The sequence below is a fragment of the Rana temporaria genome, chromosome 2, assembly GCF_905171775.1.
Source record: "Rana temporaria chromosome 2, aRanTem1.1, whole genome shotgun sequence".
In the NCBI taxonomy this organism is placed as follows: domain Eukaryota; kingdom Metazoa; phylum Chordata; class Amphibia; order Anura; family Ranidae; genus Rana; species Rana temporaria.
The window spans coordinates 209,460,518-209,481,204 of record NC_053490.1 but is presented as its reverse complement, the minus strand read 5'-3'; the positions used below and the strand labels follow the sequence as shown (position 1 = coordinate 209,481,204).

The window sequence follows — 20,687 nt, the reverse complement described above, 5'->3', positions numbered from 1 at the left end:
AACCGTTTTAATGGTTTATTTTCAGCTCCCGGTATTTATTCATCAATAGAGATGCTAGATTTTGGTACGCTACGAACACAAGGTAAGTCAATATTTTTCTAATGTCAGAAATGCAAACTGTGAGCTTTTAAAATAACGTACTTCAAATACTCGCAGTAGTTTTAGTTGATTTTTAATAAATGCAACCATATCTACTATTGTGTGATTAGTAAAAGGTGTAATGACTGTGTGTGTGTACTGAAATACTTTGGGGGTTATTTACTAAAGGCAACTTTGCACTACAAGGGCAAACTACAAAGTGCACTTGAAAGTGCAGTCGCTGTAAATCTAAAGGGGTAGATCTGAAACAAGGGGAAGCTCTGCTGATTTTATTATCCAACCATGTGCAAGCTAAAATGCTGTATTTTATTTTCCTTGCATCCCCCCCCCCCCCTCAGATTTACAGCAACTGCACTTACAAGTGCAATTTCAAGTGCACTTTGCACTTGTAGTGCAGCGTGGATTTGCCTTTCGTAAATAACCCCCATAGTGTTGTAATTCTGAGTGCACAAATGGCTGCATAGTGAGAACTTGAACAGGTTGTGAAATTGATATAATTTCGTCCACAATTTTATTAATTGGGCTTTGGCACTGGGAATGTTTAGTTATGTATTTATATTCTATATTCATTGTATTTCCAATAGCCTGATCTTTTTATACTTGGGTGCTTTTGTTGAGTTTTCTGGAATTCTGTACTTTCATCATGCAATATTAAGGCCTCATGCACACTGGACGTTATATTGCTGTTGAAAGCTGTAGCTGTAGAATGAGTTTAGAAGTGTTTTTTGCAGGTTTCTTTTTTTAGCAAAACTATACTCCCACAAAAACGTATGGCTCAAAAACGCTGATAAACGCCAAATACTATTTTTAAATCTTTTATCAGAGTTGGAGCACTTTTACAGCTAAAAAAAACTCCTAAAACCCAGAAAACACCCCTGCCAAAAAACGCTGCATGGACACATAGGAAATGCTGGGGAGTTTACACTCAGCATAAAAAAAAAAAAAAAAACGAAAAAAAAACACCTGAAGCCAAAAACCGCAGCTGTAAAAACACTACGTGACCCCGATCTTGTCAAAGAGCAGCACTTTGCCCATGTGATTGGCTGTGTCCAATAACAACCAATCACCCGTAAAAAAGGAAGTGACGCTTATCGGCCCTCCTCCGATCAGTGACATCTCCTCACAGGGAAGATGTGAAAATGTAATCGGGACTGATCATCAGTGCCCTGATTACAATGCAATGCCCATTAGTTTTGCCAATTTGTTGACCATCAGTTATGCCAATTAGTGCTGCATATTAGTGCCTCCTCACCAGTGCAGCCCCATCAGCACACATCAGTGAGGCCACTTTCACACTGAGTAGCTGGCTGCGTTGATGGGTAAACAGCAGTTTTACCAGCTCTTTTCGACCGCTAGCGGGGGTGCTTTGGCCATTTGCTTTGGTCATTTGATTTCAATGGCAGGGGAGGTGCAGGAGTGCTGCACCGCTCCAAAGGTGCTGCTTGCAGGATTTTTTTTTTTTCCTGTTCTGTAAGCGTACCGCCCCACTGTGAAAGCACTGGGGCTGCAGAAGAGGCTGTTTACATGCACTTTTCAGGCACTATTTTTAGCACAAAAAATGTCTGTAAAACACTTCAGTGTGACAGTGGCCTGAAGGAGAATTACTTATTTACAAAACAAACACATTTTTTTTTTTTTTTTTTAAGCAAAAAATTCAATACCACCAAAAACCATTTGTGTGAAGAAAATGATTAAAAATGTATTTTGCTACAATGTTGCACGACCACGCAATTGTCGTTCAAAGTGCGACTTTGCTGAAAGCAGATAAAATGGCCTGGGCAGGAAGGGGGTGAAGTGCCCAGTTAATTGTCCAAAAGGTACATGTTGTGACTTCTGACATGGTTCTCACATATGATAAAAACTTTGCAAGGTAAAAATATTATATACTAGAATGAAAACAATCAGCATTCCAAATTTGCATACTTGCAGGCATTTATGGTATGGACGATTGAGAGTCTTGTATTTAAGATGTAATTGAACAATCTTCAGGCATTCGTTGATCTCTTAAAAATGTAACTTAACATATTTACTGTATGGTCTCTAAGGAATGTCACAGTACAATTTTCATCATGGTTAGGGAGTGTCGCCTTCATGCCCTGGTTGAACTTATTTTTTGAGATTTATTTATCAAATATCCCCTTGCACTTTTATGAAACCAACCTCCTGTTCATATTTCCTATTGAAGCATGTGTGCAACGATCATACAGTTTCTTGAGACATGTGCAAAATTGATAATGCTAATAATGCTATTTTAGCAGCGTTGATATTAAAGCCATGACTAGGTATGGTTATTGTATTTATTTTATTATGAAAATAGTCCTGTTTAACCACTTAAGACTCGGACCAATATGCAGGTAAAGGACCTTGCCCCTTTATGTGATTCAGTAATGCGTCGCTTTAACTGACAATTGCACGGTCGTGCGACATGGCTCCCAAAAAAATTTGCGTCCTTCCCCCCCCCCTCCCCCACAAATAGAGCTTTCTTTTAATGGTATTTGATCACCTCAACGGTTTTTATTGCGCTATAAACAAAAATAGAGCGACAATTTAAAAAAAATGCAATATTTTTTACTTTTTGCTATAATATCCCCCCCCCCCAAAAAAAAGTTTCCTCAGTTTAGGGCGATACGCATTCTTCTACATATTTTTGGTAAAAAAAAATCGCAATAAGCGTTTATTGGTTTGCGCAAAATTTATAGCGTTTACAAAATAGGGAATAGTTTTATAGCGTTTTTATAAAACTTTTTTTTTTTTTTTTTTTCTTTTACTACTAATGGCGGCGATTGGGGTTTTTTTTTTTTTTTTTTTTTGTGACTGCGACATATCGGACACTTGACACATTTTTGGGACCATTGTCACTTTCACAGCGAAAAGTGCTATAAAAATGCACTGATTACTGTGAAAATAACAGTGGCAGTAAAGGGGTTAACCAAGAGGGGGCAATGTAGGGCTTGAGTGTGTACTAAGGGAGTGGTGTTACTGTGGAGGGGGGGGGGGTGGCTGTGCGTGTGACGTCACTGATCGTTGTTCCCTAACACAGGGAACAGACGATCACAGACAGCCACACTAGGAAGAACTGGGAAGGTTTGTTTACGCTCACCTCTCCCCGTTCTTCCTCTCTGACCCGATCGTGGGACACCGGCGGCTATCGGGTCAAGGAGGACATGACCGGGTACCTGTACGTCCATGTGCCCAGCCGTGCCATTCTGCCGAAGTTAATAGTCGTGCGGCGGTCCTTAACAGGTTAACAGACCTTTTAATCTTGGGGCCCTTTTCACACTGCTGCCCTTTTTTTTAATGTGTTCTCATTGACTTACAATGGAAGATGCCCTTTTGCTGTGCTTTTTGAGCAACTGCGCCAAAGATGCAGCATGCAGGACATTTCAAAGCACAGTGCACCAGCACTGTGACGAATTACATAGGATGTAATTGGGAATAGTTTTCACACACTTTTGTTGCCCTGGAAAAGCGTGGCAAAAAAACACCAGTGTGAAAAGGGCCTTATCCAGAGATAACAACATGTTACGTTAAAGAGACATCAAATTGCATCTACTTTGAAAGAGTAAGTTCTGTTCTGAATTTCCTAAGTTCAGTTCTAAAGATACTAGGCATTGAGGCTAGAGGGTATAGTTATAAATAACATTTATTTATAAAAAGTCTTATTATAGAAAACAATTGCTCAGACAAAATCTTAGTGGTTCTCTTTGTCTTCCAGATATTCCCAAAATATTAAATCTTCATTTACTAAATTCAGGAGCAAAAGATGTTCCTATTACTGTAAGTATGGCATTTATTTCTGCGTTTATAACTTTTATTTTTTTGAGATGTACAATGTTTCCCCACAATGTGCTGGCTTACCACTTCCCTGCTGTCCATTTCTTATTTTTTTTTTTGTCTCAGATGGTCAGAAAATATTCATTTTTTTTTTTACACTTTAAAAAAATTAAAAATTCAACTTGGTCTTCAAAATTTGTAAAAGACCTCCCCAAACCATACATTTTCTGAAAGCACAAGGCCCATAAAATAAAAGCTAGTGCTGCTGATTTTTTAGGTTGTTTCATAGTTGTGCAAATGTTTATCAAATTATATTTTCAAGAAAAATTATTTTAACTTGACTTTTTGAAGATCTCAAAACTGTAAGTTTTGTGTATATGTGATGGGTGGGGGGTAAGCATTTATTTACGTCTCTACTTATCGCCTTTTCCCCTGCTGCCTGACACTTGCTACTGAACACAGAAGTGCCAAGCACATCCATGCTCATTCATAATCTCCATGGGTTCATTAAATATGCTTCCCATATTGGCAAATCTCCTTCACTTTATGAATTAACATGATGGTGCTCGGTACTATGTTTTTTGGTGCTCACAAAGCGGAGATGATCAGTTAACGTCAGAGGCCTGTTTACCAACCTCTCAGCTCTATCCTGTACAGAAAAGTCGCCCATTAAACCGCCATGAATCAAAGGTGTGGCTCATGTCAGCAACTGATTGGAGCTATTCATTAAAGCGTGTCTGTGTAAAATTATATTAATTTACACATTGTATTTCAATTATTTCTAGCCTACTTCAATTAATCTTTGAAGTTTGTGAATAATCCCACACATTTACTTCCTTGTTTTCTGTAACACGTATTCACATTTCCCTGTGAGTAGGCACTGCTGTTTTACAGAATTCCCAGTCTGCCTTCTGAAGTACAGAGGTGCTGAGAAGGAGTTTCAGGAGGCGCAGTCAGTACGGGAATCACTGCTTGCAGGCAGCAAGGTACCATGTGATATGTAGTTTTTACAATTTGAAAGTCAACCAAAGAAATAAGTGCAGGGGAGACAGCAAAGCATGATGTAAAAAAATTAAATTGTATGCTGTGACCATAGAAATCCTTTAAGCAGCAGTCTAGGCAACCCTTCTATAAGTTCATGTTCACTTCAGCCAAACAGCAGTGAAATGGTTAATGTTGTCGTGAGACTTTCATTTCCACATTTTAGCAGTGCTAGAATTTCTATTTTTGGCTTTTGACTTTACAGTTTTCACAGTTACAATGCAGGGCCAAAATAAATGTTCTTTTGTTGCTGAATTAATCATGCTATTTCTTCATGCTGGCTTGTGTTGGGGAACATAAACCCAGAATGTTTTTTTTTTTGTTTTTTTTTTTTTTGTTTTTTTTACCGCACAGAAAAGGGTGATGTAGTTAGTGTAAGGCCTCATGTACACTACAGCTGCTAAACGGAAGTTTAGGAGTTGGGCATTTTTTCTCAGAACCCCCTGAACTTTCCTCTGTTATCTTATCTGTACACTCAGTTTTTAACCACTTCAATACCGGGCTTTTATACACACCTCATTACCGGGCCTATTCTGGCACTTCTCTCCTACATGTAAAAATCATCATTCTTTTGCTCGAAAATTACGCAGAACCCCCAAACATTATATATGTTTTTTTAGCAGACACCCTAGGGAATAAAACGACGGTCATTGCAACGTTTTATCTTGCACGGTATTTGCGCAATAATTTTTCAAATGCCATTTTTTTTGGAAAAAAATTGTTTTATGTATTAAAAAAATAACAAAACAGTAAAGTTAGCCCAATTTTTTTGTATAATGTGAAAGATTATGTTACACGAGTAAATAGATACCCAACATGTCATGCTTTAAAATTGCACACACTCATGGAATGACGCCAAACTTCAGTACTTAAAAATCTCCATAGGCAACGCTTTAATTTTTTTTTTACAGGTTACCAGTTTAGATTTACAGAGGAGATCTAGTGCTAGATTTGTTGCTGGCACTCTAACGCACGCGGCGATACCTCACATATGTTTAAACAGCGTTTACATATGTCGGCGGGACTTACGTGTGCGTTCGCTTCTGCACGCGAGCTACCAGGGACAGGGACGTTTTAATTACATTTTATTTATTTTTTTACTTTTTTTTTTTCACTTTTATTCCTATTACAAGGAATGTAAACATCCCTTGTAATAGGAAATGTGTGTGACAGGTCCTCTTTATGGAGAGATGCGGGGTCAATAAGACCCCGCATCTCTCCTCCAGGCTGGAAACCATGAGATCGGTGAAAAAAAATTCACCGATCTCATGAATACTGTTGTTTACTAGCCGCATCACATCGCGCCCAGGTCCATCTGGTCACCAGTCATCTCTATGCTTCCAGCCTACGCCAGACGATTCTTTCTCCGGGCCCCCAATGGCACGGGAGAGCCCGGAGAAACACCGGATGGCGGCGGGAGGGGGGGGTGTCCCCTCCCGCCGCCTGTAAGAACGATCAAGCGGTGGAACCGCCGCTATGATCGTTCTTATGTTGCGCAGAATCGCCGGCAGAACAAAAGGATATCTGGATGATGCCTCTAGCTGCAGGCATCATTCAGATATCCACCCACAAAGCCCAGGACGTCATTTGACTTCCACCCAGGATGGGAGATCCCATCTGTGAGCGTCAAATGACAATGGGCGGGTATTGAAGTGGTTAATAGTAGTTTAGGGGCAGTTGCATGCATTTTTTTGAAAGCAGAAAAAGAACGCTCAGGACTGTAGTTTACTGGTATTTCAAATGCTTGTAACCGTGGTAAACCACGCATTTTTAAAGGGGGGGGGGGACCCTGATAATTTTTGAAATTTCACTACATGCTGTTGCCTGCGTCAATGGATGAGTCGGTAGTGATGAACTCCGATCCTCTTACCAGTTTTCTATGTCTTCGGAGCCTCAGCAACATCATCAGGAGGATTTCCTCTTGCATGCTCATGATGGGATCCATGGTGAAAACAAAAAATTAGATGGCTATCTACAAGCACACTGCTCTCTCTGCTGCTGTTCTGTCTTCTCTCACAGATTGGCTGAAATAGTTAATACTTGTTTTTCCTGAATTTGGGAGAGTCTCCTGAGGTTATCTTTACATGTATGTTTGTTTTGCTAGTGCATTTGTAATTCTGTACAGCGGAGTTGCTGCTCTTCCTAATTCAGCTTTGTGGCTTCCCATTTCATTGGGCAGTGAATTTTCATAATCACCTCCTGATAAGTGAGCTTACCCATGAATTAATGCCTAAACTAGGAAGTGGCAGAGTGACATTCTTGACTAACAAGGTGTGTTTCTCACAAGAATGACTGACCAATATCAGAATTCCTTTTGCATGTAAAAAAGTAAACATGTACCGGTATGTATTTCTATTTCGTTGCTTGCCTTAAATTTAAACACAGAACTGTACTCAAATGTTTACTTTAAGTGTAAGAGCAGCCTAAAACTAAAATCCCTGCATCTACTGACTTCCACGATCTAACACTAACCTATCTTAGCTCTGTAAAGAAGAAATCAGTATACATACCTTTTTTGAAGCCGATCCGGTCTCCAGCGGCGGACATTCTGCGGAGGACACGGCCGACAACGGCTGTGAAATTAATGGGAGGTGACGTCATCCATAGAGTTACTATGGAGCTTCCATTGTCGGATATGTCCGCTGCACCTGCCTCCAAAGCGAAGCCGCAGATGACCGCTCAGCATGGAATCTGGTTGGAGTGAATCTAACCACAAACAAGCCCCCTAGCTTGATGGATCACAAACGAGTCCACAACAGTGGAAAAGAGCTATAGAGCACCCTCCAGCCACCTTGACCAGACATTATTAATTTTTTTGTTCTGTCCCTTTGTTCATGGTATCTCGGTACACAGAGGCAGGTTGGAATTAGAGGATTCCAGAATGTGAGAGAGGGGAGATAGATTTTCTTCTAATGCATGGCAATAGATTTTTGAACATGAAACAAGATGCTTATAGGAACAATGGGTTAATGGTATATCAACAGTTTAGGTACATTAAGATCTGTCCCGTACCAAGTCCAACAGTGCTACAGTAGCAGTGTCCAGCCAAACTCCCTATTTTTATTTATAATTCACATTTTTGTGGGCAGCCCCTTTGCTGATAAGTATTTTTCTAAACAAAGATGAATTCAACTACTTAATCCAAGATTGGAGGTAAGGGTAACGACCATGTCTTTTAATTTCCTGGCTATAAAGAACACTTGTCTTATCTCAACAGTCATCAAGGTGTTCTCTTTGGAAGCTCTAGCCATCCTAAGATATAAGTGAGAGGAGTAAAGGAGATCTGGGAGTCTAACATCAAATTGACTGTCCTACTATACCACGGCAATACCGAAATTGCTTGGAGAAACTCATAAGCATGTGTAGTAGATCTTTCTTGTCTCTAAGACATCTTGGACATTGTGAATAGTTTCTATGTCTGTATTGCCCATCGCCATATGGATGTTCGATATGTCCTAATGAAGTATGTAACGCTCAGTTAATCTGAGTTAGATAAAAATACCCACTTCAGGAAGATTTTACCCTCTTCATGACGGGCCATTTTTTGCCATTTGGGACTGCACTACTTTAACTGGCGATAACTTGGTCATGCAATGCTGTATGCAAACATTCAAATATTTTTTTTTTAACACAAATAGAGCTGAGTTTTTATTTTTTTGCTCTATAAACGAAAAAGGGCATACATTTTGAAAAAAAAAAACACTTTTTTACTTTCTGTTCTAAAATATATCCAATAATTTTAAAAATCAAATTTCTTCATACATTTAGGCCAAAATGTATTTTGCTACATGTCTTTGGTTTAAAAAAAATAAATAAAAAATCCCAATAAGTGTGTATTGATTGGTTTGCAAGAATGTTATGGCGTCTACAGATATATATAATGACATTTTTTATTTATTTTTTAACTGGAAATTGCGATGATCAGCGTCTTATAACGGGACAGTGGGCAATCTGAAACTGACACTTTATGGGAACTGACATCTCCAGTAACACTAATCAGTGCTAATAATATACACTGACACTGTATACTGTCACTGGCTTGGAAGGGGTTGACATCTGGGGCAATGAACGGATTAAATGTGAGGCTTACTATGTTTACGGTGTGGTGATTTTACTAAGCGATAAAAACTGGCACACCGCCACTGTCAGAAGAGAGCTTTGTGTTTACAAGCACAAAGCTGTCTCCTCTCGTCATAAATCATTGGCCGAGAACTGAGATCAGCATGTGCTGAATCCAGTGACGGCACAGCCAGGCGGGGGCATGCACCCCCTACCCTGAAATGCAGAATCATATATAGGTGTACTTGATTTTGTGTAGCTGTTTGAACGTCTGGTTCACATTTACAAGACCAATCAGCCACTCCAAGAAAAACGGTACCGTGATTTTAACTACAGCTGCAACCATGATCCTGGTATAACCACTGGCTACTCAGGACGTATAATTATTATTGGATGGCAAGTGGTAAACACTTAATTATCCCTACTTAACTCCTTCCCTTTTCTCTCTATTTTCCTGCGTCCTTTTTTTTGTTTAATATTTAAACTTGTTTTGTTTTTGCTTGCAATTTTTTTGTGAAAGTGCAAGATTGAAAGAAAAAAAGCTTTTTGTCCTATTAATAACTTTGCAATGTTTTGTAACTAGAATCGTAATCGTAGTGGCGTTTTAAAAAAAGTTTAGCATGAAAAAGAGTAAAGTTACAAAATGTATACTTTATCTACATTAGCCATTACATTTTCTAAACTAACACTGGTCAAAGTAGATCTCATCTGCCCCAACACTGTACCCCCTGCTCTTCTGTTCCACTGCTGAAGCCCCTTCTCATATCTTCCACCGCTGTACCTCCCTGCTCATCTGCTCCACTTGCTGTACCCTCTTCTCATCTATGATATAGATAAATGTACAAAGGTAATTTTACTAATTTTCATTGTCAGATTTTTAATTTTTTTTTTAAGAAGAGCTGTGATGACAGCTGCACACCATATTGGTAATTGCAATTGCATGGTGCCTTACAGAATTATAATATAGCTACTTCATGAGTTCGGTAAATGAAAAGGAAGTTCACACTTGTAATATACTTGGCTAAGCTTGTTGCTTCTTGTTCCTATTTTTAACTTGTGTTAATTAAAATAGATCCTTTAAACAAATGCAGTATCCAGAGTGCATGAAGAAAGACAGGACTGTAGATAATATATTAGGAAAGCTTGAGATGTATACATTCTTACTTTTAATCTCAAGGTTACACCCTAATGCCATTTTATTTTTATATAAATGATATCCAATGGTTGTCACCGCACACAAATCGGAGATAAAAAATGGGCCCGGGTGCACAGCAAAGACTGTAGTGCATATAAACCAAAAAAATAGCAGCACTCCTCCTTTCTCCCCAGTCTTTCTTTCCAGCAATGAGGAATGGAGGAAATACACTTTTCCGACTAGGTCTACTAGTATATAATCGCTCTTCGTGAAGCAGAATTGTGTAGATGTGTTAGCAAAGTAACTGGTACAGTCTGTACAGTATATAATTTTAAGTCCCAACCTAGTATACATGAATTGCTCATCTGCATGTAGAAGTCTCAGCACATTTTATTTGTATTTTTTCCTGTTTGGTATAGAATTTACCAGCGCAATATTTTCATTCTCCTGTCTCTCTGTGTTTCTACATTTACCAGCACACTATATTTTAATTTGTCTTGTCTCTCTATAGTCCCAGCAAACTATACTTGCAATTTTGATGTTTGTGTAGAACCAAACTGAGCACCTTTTCAAATCTAAGCACATCACAGTTCTAAATTAAAGACCTAAAAATCCAAGCATTTTATATATTTTTTTTTTACACTTTATCTTACTCTCTCCTCTGACCAAATGGGGAATACTGTTGCTGGTTTTAAATAAAATGAATTTATTTGTACAATGTTCAAAATGGGCTCAGGCCACTTATTGCAGAGCAGAATGCGGCAGTGTACTAGAATCTCTGGACACCACAGATGATTAATATAGACACTCAGAGTGAATTTTGCATTACAGCAATCATTTAAATGTTACCTCCTAAAATTATATATTATTGAACTGCTGCAGGTCCATGTGCTTTAGCCACATTTCTGGAAACTATTTCTGTAAGCAGGTGACAGGCACTGTCCCTAAAATGTAAAAAAATAACCAGTTGTTCGACTGCTTGCACATCAATAACACATACTGGCCAGGTCAGGAAAATATGGTGGTAAATGCAGGCAGTACGGTAGAATGACTGAAGAAAGGCGTGTGTCTTAACATCTATCTTTCTTTGACAAGGCTGTCTGACTGACCAAAATATGTTGTTGGAACATTGACAAAGAACATAATCCTATGTAGTCATAAATTTAACAGAAAATGTTTAGAGGAGGGAAAGGGAATTTGGGACTTTAAATGAGGTTCAGGGGCCGTTCAGATCCCCTCCCCCATCCCGGTTTGGTATTTAAAAAGAAGAGGCGGGACTTTATATGAGGCACACGGACACAAAGGAATACATTTAGATGGAAAATGGCTTTTAATTGGTTCAAATTATAATATAGTTTCATGTTTAAATTCTATGCATTTTGCTATATATCAATATTTTTAATTTCATCCGAACCAAATATTGCACAGTAATCAATGATAAATATTCCAACAAGAACTTTTCATATATTTACAAATACACGGAATGGAATAATTGATTACATATTTTACATACACAATTTTTTATAGTGTTTATAGTGTGTCTTGTTTCCTTTTTATTCAGAGGTCCCCAATTTTGGGGTCACCCCATACAGTTCACATCATTTTTGATTTACACACTTCCACTCTCTTGGGGCACTGTCTGTGTGGGCTGTTGATGCCCTGCCTCCTCAGCTCCCGGTTGTGACGTTCTCTGGCTGGTCTGCGATTCTAATGGCCACACCACCACTGTGCAGACGCATCTGTAAGGTGTGTGGGTGGAACATAAAAGTGGGGGGGGGGGGTCTCTCCTATTTTGTTTGCCCACTTGCTCTTTGCTAACTTTTTATATCATTGAAACCGATTTGTCTCTTTCATCCCTAGATGATCACTTCAGTTTTTGCTCCTGATGAGTGGCCCTAAAGGCCCGAAATGCATAGAGCTAATATCTACCGATAAGTGTATTTATTCATAAATTTTTATAGATGTTCCTTTCAACATATCTCCAACCCCCCTCTACACATTTCCATTCAAAAATATTTTATTAAGTTATTAATTTGCCCAGGTATCGACTGTAATGCATCAATTCAGTGTATTTGTACATATATGAAATGTTCTTGTTGAAATATTTATTTATCATTGATTATTGTGCAATATTTGGTTTGGATGAAATGAAAAATATTGCTATATAGCAAAATGCATAGAATTTAAACCTGATACTATTATAATTTGAATCAATTAATAGCTATTTTCCATCTAATTTATTCCTTTGTGTCCATGTGCCTCATATAAAGTCCCGCCTCCTTGTTCTCTTTTTTTAAATACCAAACCGGGATGGGGGAAGGGGATCTGAACGGCCCCTGAACTTCCACCATTCCCTTCCACCATTCCCTTCCACCAATCTTGGCTTTTTATTGGTTGCAGAACTTGCACGTTCAAGAGCATGCCATTAGGCAGAACCGACAACGGTGCTTGAATGTTTTTGAGGTATATGCAGGCATTGTAGAGTGCTTGCATTACAACTTTTTTTTTTGTAAAGTTGTGTTTTTATGTCTACCTTTGCTTGGCGCTCTGTACTGTTGTAGGTGCCACATGCTTCACTGCCTAAGTTTGTTGTAGCTACCAGATATCTTCTGTTTAGACCAGGGGTCTCAAACTCAAATTACCTGAGGGCCACAAGACAAGTTTTCATATGCCATGAGGGGCCGCATGCAAACTTTCAAACTTCAAAAACAACAGTACTGGTGTCAGCGAACACATTATTAACCCCCAGCACTGGTGTCAGCGAGCCAGCTAAAAAAGTTAGGAGCCAGAAAACGCACCCCGTCCCGACGAGCTTGCGCGCAGAAGCGAACACATACGTGAGCAGCGCCCGCATATTTAAATGGTGTTCAAACCACACATGTGAGCTATCGCCGCGATTGGTAGAGTGAGAGCAATAATTCTAGCTCCTCTGTAACTTAAAACATGCAACCTGTAGATTTTTTTAAACGTCGCCTATGAAGATTTTAAAGGGTAAAAAAAGTTTGTCGGCATTCCACAAGCGGACACAATTTTGAAGCGTGACATGTTGGGTATGAATTTACTCGGCGTAACATTATCTTTCATAATATTAAAAAAAATGGGGATAACTTTACTGTTGTCTTATTTTTTAATTAAAAAAAGTGTAATTTTTTCCCAAAAAAGTGCGCTTGTAAGACCGCTGCGCAAATACGGCGAAACAGAAAGTATTGCAACGATCGCTATTTTATTCTCTAGGGCAGGGATATGCAATTAGCGGACCTCCAGCTGTTGCAAAACTACAAGTCCCATCATGCCTCTGCCTCTGGGTGTCACGCTTGTGGCTGTCAGTCTTGCTATGCCTCATGGGACTTGTAGTTCTGCAACAGCTGGAGGTCCGCTAATTGCATATCCCTGCTCTAGGGTGTTAGGATAAAAAATATATATAATGTTTGGGGGTTCTAATTAGAGGGAAGAAGATGGCAGTGAAAATAGTGTAAAATGACATTAGAATTGCTGTTTAACGTGTAATGCTTAACTTGTAATACCAACGGCCACCACCAGATGGCGCCAGCTCACATCTGGTGGTAATAACTTGTAATACCAACGGCTCACCACCAGCTCAAAAAAAAAAAAAAAAAACTTTTTTTTTTTTTTTTTTTTTTGCTCCCCTCACTTCCACCCTGCCTGGGGGCCATTTATAACTGGTCCGCGGGCCGCAAATGGCCCGCGGGCCGGTACTTTGAGACCACTGGTTTAGACCTACCATACAAAACATGTCCTTTGAATTAACTGGAGTACTTAATTAGTGGTTACCGGTAGTTTAAAGCTTGTTATTTCACATGGATCACCATGTGTAGGATCACCCATTCCTAGACTGCTGCATCTATGTGATCATGTAATGTAAATTCCAGTAGCTTGTGAAGATTTTACTCTATAATAAATATGCATAAAGGTGTTATTTTATATCAATGAAACGCTCTTAATATAATTTAAAAAAAAAATTGTAAAACGAGCATCTCCTAATCTTGTTATGATCTGCTTGTGTTTCCATGCTTTTTCATTTCATTCCTGTTTTGGCATGCATGTGCCATGTAAAGATATTTGAAAGTTATCCCTTTGTGAAGGGTAATATTACATGCGTTAATGCAAAATGTCTGATCTATTTTTTTTTTTTTTTTCTGCTACACTTTAATGTATATGGTTTTCCAGGTCATTATGATTTATGGCATCTTGTAGACTGTGCCAAGTTTAGACATTGCAAATTAAAATATATGTGTTATGTATTAGACAGCATTGTAAAATGATTTATATTACTTATGGCTGCCTAAACAACTGTCACATCATTATATTATACTTTGCATGGATTTGAACGGTGTAATTATGTCTTCCTTTTAAATATTTTCTGGGAATCAAAAAGTTAGAGCCAGCTTTTTGGTGTTGAAAACTAAATTCATAATAGGATAGGGATCAGAATACAATCAACAGTTTATCTTGATTGTACAGAACACAGGCATATTCGTAGACAACTGGGTTATATGTTGCTACCTACAAGTGATTGAACACTGGCAAAGAGAACTGTATGCACCCTTATATTAACCCTCCCACTGACGGTTATATTCATTATTTTTTTTGCTAGAGATGCATCTCTAATTTTCCTCCTCCTGATTTTTTTTTTTACATATGTTTTCTGCTCAAATTTGGCTGTGTACCAGTCCTTTTATATACTTATGCAGCGTCCAGATTGCTACCCTAGGCACTCCACTTGGATTGTACCCAGACAACACCAGAATTATGGAAGACTCTGGTTGGCCTGTAAAGTTACTTTGAGCACGAGACCCTGCGCTAGGTGCTCCTCCTTGGCACATTGTGCAGTTTGTGGAGTTAGCTGCAATGTGATATACAGGTCCAAGGCAGTGGTGATCTGCGCAGGTGTGGTTCAGTCCCTGAAGACCCTGTGTATTTTTCCAAAACGAGGATATCCTGTCGTCGTTGTCCCCCCTCCCTTAAAGTGGTTGTAAACCCTTGCGTATACCAACTGAAGTGACATGCCTCCGATGCACGGAGATGAAACAAATTTTCCTAAATAACTCTTTACTTGCACCCATCTCTCCTCTACAGCCTCCTGAAGCAGACATTTTACACAGCATTCCTGAGCTCAAGTAGGCAAGGGGTTCAGATCTGATGTCACTCACCGCAGAGAGCTGACTGTAATCTGAGATCTGAGTGGAGTAAATGGGCTCACACCCCCACACAAATTCATAGGGTAACCTGCACAGCGGACGCTGTCAATCAAAGGCTGTGTGCTGGAGCTACAACCCCGCCCCCCGCAATCCCTTGGCATTAGCTGTTAAAAGATGGTTATGCAGGTAGGGTTCAAACAGAAATCAAACTCAGTGCTTTGGATTGAGGCAATTGTACATCATAGAAGGATATGCTTTGTTAATTTTTAATGTCTGAGGTTTACAACTACTTTAAATATTGCAGCCAAGGTCTTTTGCAGCTTTGTGCGTAAGAAACGCGTTCCCTTTTTAAAAATCCACCTTTGTGTTAAGTAGGCAAGGGGTGCAGATCTGATGTCACTTACCGCAGAGAGCTGACTGTAACCTGAGATATGAGTGGAGGAAATGGGCTTACACCCCCACACAAATTCATAGGGAAACCTGCACAGCGGAAGGCTGTCAATGGCTGTGTGGTGAGGCTTTATTACCTGAAAAAAAGGAAGAGGGAGCGTTCTCCTTTGACTCAGAAAAATCTCCGCAGGAAGAGGCCATTTTGTCCTTTTTTTTTTTTTTTTTTTTTACTCCAAATACCCTTTTTGTGCTGATGAGTTATCGGTTTGCTTTTACTTGAGGGTACTGGGTTTGGTGGTGCCTTATGCCCAATTCCACAACAGGTCACTGCAATTAAGCATCCTGGCGAAGTAGGGCTCCATCTCTGAGTAATTTATTATGCAGGATTTATATAGCGCCAACAGTTTGCTCAATGCTTTACAACATCAGGGAAGACAGTACAGTTACAATACAATTCAATACAGGAGGGATCAGAGGGCCCTGCTTGTTAGAGCTTAGTCTAGAAGGGAGGGTCAAGTGCAACAAAGGGTAGTAGCTGTGGGGGATGATCAGATGGACAAAATAAAAATACAGTAGTTAGGTGTGCGTAGGCTAGGCTTCTCTGAAGAGGAGGGTTTTCAGGGATCCTCTAAAAGCTAATAGAGAAGGAGATAGACGGACAAATTGGGGTAAGGAGTTCCATAGGCTTGAAGAGGCTCTGGAAAAGTCCTGAAAACGAGCATGGGAGCAGGTGATGAGAGCGCTATAGAGCAGGAGCAGAAGAACGAAGAGGACGATTAGGTTGGTATTTAGAGGTCAGTGATGTAGCTGGCGGCAGAGTTGTTGATGGCTTTGTAGGTAATTGTTAGTATTTTGAATTTAATTTGTTGGGTAAGCAGAAGCCAGTGGAGGGATTGACAGAGAGGAGTAACAGACAGAGCAGTTGGTAAGATAGATGAGTCTGGCAGTAGCATTCATGATGGACTAAAGGGAGATGGAGTATGCAGAGGTAAGCCAATGAGGAGGGAGTTGCAGTAATCGAGGCAAGAGATTACCAGGGAGTGAATTACGTTTTTGTGTCATTGGTTGGAAAGGGGCGTATTTTGGAGATGTTGAGGTGGCAAGATTTGGACAGTGATTGGACGTGAGGCTTAAAGGAGAGTTCAGAGTCCAGGACTACTCCTAGGACCTTGGCATGTGGGGATGGGCTGATAGTTGCACCATCAATTTTGACAGAGATCAGGGGAAGAGGCAGGTGGAGGAGGAAAAATAAGTTTGGTTTTGGATAGATTGAGTTTGAGGAAGTGGTGTGACATCCAAACTGATATATCTGATTCCATGTGTGTCTCTCCCTGAGTTGGTGGATTCCTAATCCAGCGTTGGAGTCAGGGAAGTCTGTTCTTCCAATGACTTCAGAGATTGTCATGATGAATGGCGAGGAGTCATTGGAATGTTGACTGTTAAGGGAACCTGTTCAGCAGAGGAATCCAAACTTTAACAAGCCATTTGACGTCTCGGCTTCAAGGACTGCCAACATGGGTTCAGTGAGACCATATCACAACTGTGGCCTACATCAACCATCAAGGAGCCTGTCAGCATCTGGACCAAGGAGTGGTCCCTTCACCCAGATGTGTTTTGCATAACCTTTGACACAGGTGACATTTATTTTAACAGACTAAAGAGGTTTGTTGCCAGATCCAGAGATTTTAGGCTTTTGCAGTGGATCCCCTGGTGACCTGTGGGATCAGTGTTGTCTGAGTTGTATTTTCCTCCTCTAAAGCACCTTTCATGACTGTCCTGCAGGTTTGAGTCCGAGGACATTTCATTGATTCTTGTGGCACCAAACTGGCCCACCCTTATTTTTCATTGTCTTGCTTTTGTCCCAGTCATCTAAGAAATATATGCCAGGATACTTCTTGCTTGCGTAAATAAAATAAAACTGTGAGGGTAACTGTCAGAAGTTTTATATAAAGATCCTTAGTTCTGGTTCGCAGTGTCCAATGGCCTGAAGGTAGCAACATATAACCTAGCTGTTTACAAAAAAATGTCTGTCCTGTACTGTAGTCCAAGAAATAAATTTTTGCCCAGCAATGTGTGTTTTTTTAATCGGCATGAAAGGAATGTATACTGGTGGTACAAGCAAAAAAAAACTATGTACTACTAAATTTATTTTTGCTGTTTTGAAAATGTGATTTATGCTTCATGTACGCCAACTTCCCCTGGAGGCTGTTGCGGGAAAAACGCTAACACTGCAAGGTTTTGCCACATTCAGCGGTTTTTGGCCAAAACCTTCCTCTCCTGAACGCGATTCTTCCATGTTCAGGAGAGGGTGTTTTAACCTCCTAAACGTGGCTGGTCCTAAACTCTGCTAAAAGCCTATGTGTACATAAACAGAACACATAGGCTTTTATTGAGTTGCATTTAGGGGCTTTGGCAAAAAGGCAAAAGCTCCTAAACGTTAGTTTAGAAGCAGGCAGTGTACATGAAGCCTTAGTTCCCTAGCCCGAAATTTGTCCCGATTGTCAAGGTTTCCCAAATGCCAGTACTATTCATTGTAGTTTGATCAATGTTAATTGCAGTTTTATCAAGGTGTTTTTCATAAAGTTAATTGCATTTTATCTAGCAGTAATGCATGTTAGAATTTTTTTTGTGTAGTTTAAGGCTTACTTCTGGTTACTCTGTTTTTATTTAGAGTGTCCGGGCAACACCACAGAATGATGCCATAACCGTTTATTTTAAACCAATAACATTAAAAGCTTCTGAGAGCAGATACACCAAAGTTGCGAGCATCAGTTTTGATGGTAAGGGTGTGGATTTCTTCTTCTTTAAAAAATTTTTTTTTTTTTGTGGTATAAGTAACGTGCAAGTGCTGTTATTTAAAGCTTATGAACATTTATTTTTACTTGTTTGGATAAAAAGTGGAGCTTTGGAACCTCATTGTAGTTTTTATTGCAGTCTGTCTATATTGGGGAGAAATTACATTTTGTAGTAGAATGAGAAAGGGTTAGAACTTTTGACAATGTTTTTGTATTTCTGCCTTCCTGCTGCAGTAAAACTTGCAACCCTGTTTTTTGGGGAATATCTCCCCAATGATGTAACGGGCAGAAATTCAAACTTGACAGAAAATGTTATCCTTCCTCTTATTCAAATTCAAAGAGAGTTTTCTCGGGCTTAAGGCTACATTCAAACGAGGCGGACTCCGCTACGGAGTCTGCCAGCTCAGCGGGATCTCCGCTGAGCTGGCGGATGATGGGCCCCCCTCTGCTCACTTTTGCGGGGAGGGGCTTGTCGAGCGCCGCTGTCTCCTATGGAGAGATCTGATGAAAACTGACGGCATGTCCGGTTTCATCAGATCTCACCAGATCCAATCTGCCATGGACTGATGGCTACATATCGCCATATGTCCGATTTGATCGGGTCGAATGTCAGTGGACATGTCTCCACTGACATCCGACGCTCCATAGGCTTGCATGGAGTGGCCGTTCAGGTCCACTGACAAAACTGACAGGCGGACCTGAATGGTTCGACCGTGTAAAAGGGGCCTTAAAGTGATATTAACGGTTACATTTTTATTTTTCTAAAATAATAAACATGTTATACTTGCATGCTCTGTGCAATGGTTTAGCACAGAGTAGCTCTGATCCTTTTATTTTGTAGTTACTGGATTTGATTGACAACAGTGTGAGCCAATGAGCCAACTCTCACTGAGTCTTGGGAAGAGGAAGAGAGAGCAGCAAAGGTGCTCTTGTGCGCTGGACTAAGATCGGGCTCATGTAAGTAATTGGGGGTGGAGGGACTGTACCTTAAGGATTTTTTTTTTAACTTGATGCAGAGAATGCATAAGGGTTAAAAAAAAAAAAAAAAAAGCTTTAGCCTTTATGACTTTAAAGCACATCACCTTCCCTTTCCTGACCTGATTTTCAGGCTACTTGCTCAGATATGGGTCCGGTATATGTTTTTGTTAAGAACCTCACACTTTTTTATTTTGTTTTATTTCTTTCTTGAATTGCATGTGGTTCCCCCTTTAATTCTATACCAGACCTGAAAGGCTTAGTATTTATTGTGGGCGGACCCCAAGGGTTGACTTTGTATACTAGTCATCTGAACAGAAATCGGGAGTCTATCAAAAATCTTCACACAATGAGGCATTTCTGTTTATTATATTGTGTACTTTTAATGTACATTCTGCCAGTGTGAAACTTGGTTGTATGTATTTTATAACTCTGTTTTGCTCGCTCACTTTTTACATTTTCTAACATTGCTTTTTGTTTGTGCAGCATCAAGAGCAAAGAAACCATTACAGTTTTCTGGAAAAATAACAGTTAAAGCAAAAGAAAAGAGTTATTCAAAACTTGAAATTCCATATCAAGCTGAAGTGTTGGATGGGTAAGTAAATGGTCCCCAAGCTTCATAATTGTGAGTCTAATCACGTGAATGGATCTTTTTTTTTTTTTTTTTCTGCCTCATAAAATTCTAAAGATTCTCAGATGTTGGTTACTGGTCAATTGCTGAATAATAACTTAACTAATAAAGTGGACTCCTTGCTTAGCCAGTGCCTGAAGTACATACATTTGTAATGACCCACAGTGCGTCTATGCTTGATAACCTTAACAATGCAGTATAAGCTAAACATTTCCAACCAACTTAAGCCTGCTTTATTCAAACTTGGTGTCCTGTCTTTTTAGCCATAGTGGCTAGCCCATAGACAGCCTAATTCTTTTTTGTCACCTTTGGAATGTTGCATATCTGTTTATTGACATTAGCCATAGTTATTTTTCTATATGCCCACCTAACTTGTGGCTGCTATTTTTTAATATGCAAAGCCCACACATGGTGATAAAGGCCTTATACGACACTTCATTTACACCAGTACCTCAGAATTGCTCCACCATTACATGCAGTGATTGCAGCTTTGCATTTAAACCTTCAATGAATATGCCAGTTTCTCTATGCTGAGAAGCCATCCTGCCTCCTTTTTCAGCAGGGAGATCCTTCACCTCATACAGTACTGGACATATGGTGCTAGAAGGTTATAGATTTTTTTATTAATA

The 20,687-nt window shown here is 39.6% G+C and overlaps 1 protein-coding gene across 3 annotated transcripts in view; it reads left to right on the top strand.

Moving 5' to 3' along the window:
- Nucleotides 1-20,687, top strand: part of TMEM131 (transmembrane protein 131) — a 227,954-nt gene that overhangs the window by 123,364 nt on the left and 83,903 nt on the right. For all 3 annotated transcript variants that reach the window (XM_040336325.1, XM_040336324.1, XM_040336323.1), the window contains exons 10-13: nt 26-82; nt 3,815-3,876; nt 18,329-18,437; nt 19,914-20,022. In XM_040336325.1, the coding sequence (XP_040192259.1) occupies nt 26-82; nt 3,815-3,876; nt 18,329-18,437; nt 19,914-20,022 (337 nt within the window). The remainder of the gene's footprint in view (nt 1-25; nt 83-3,814; nt 3,877-18,328; nt 18,438-19,913; nt 20,023-20,687) is intronic.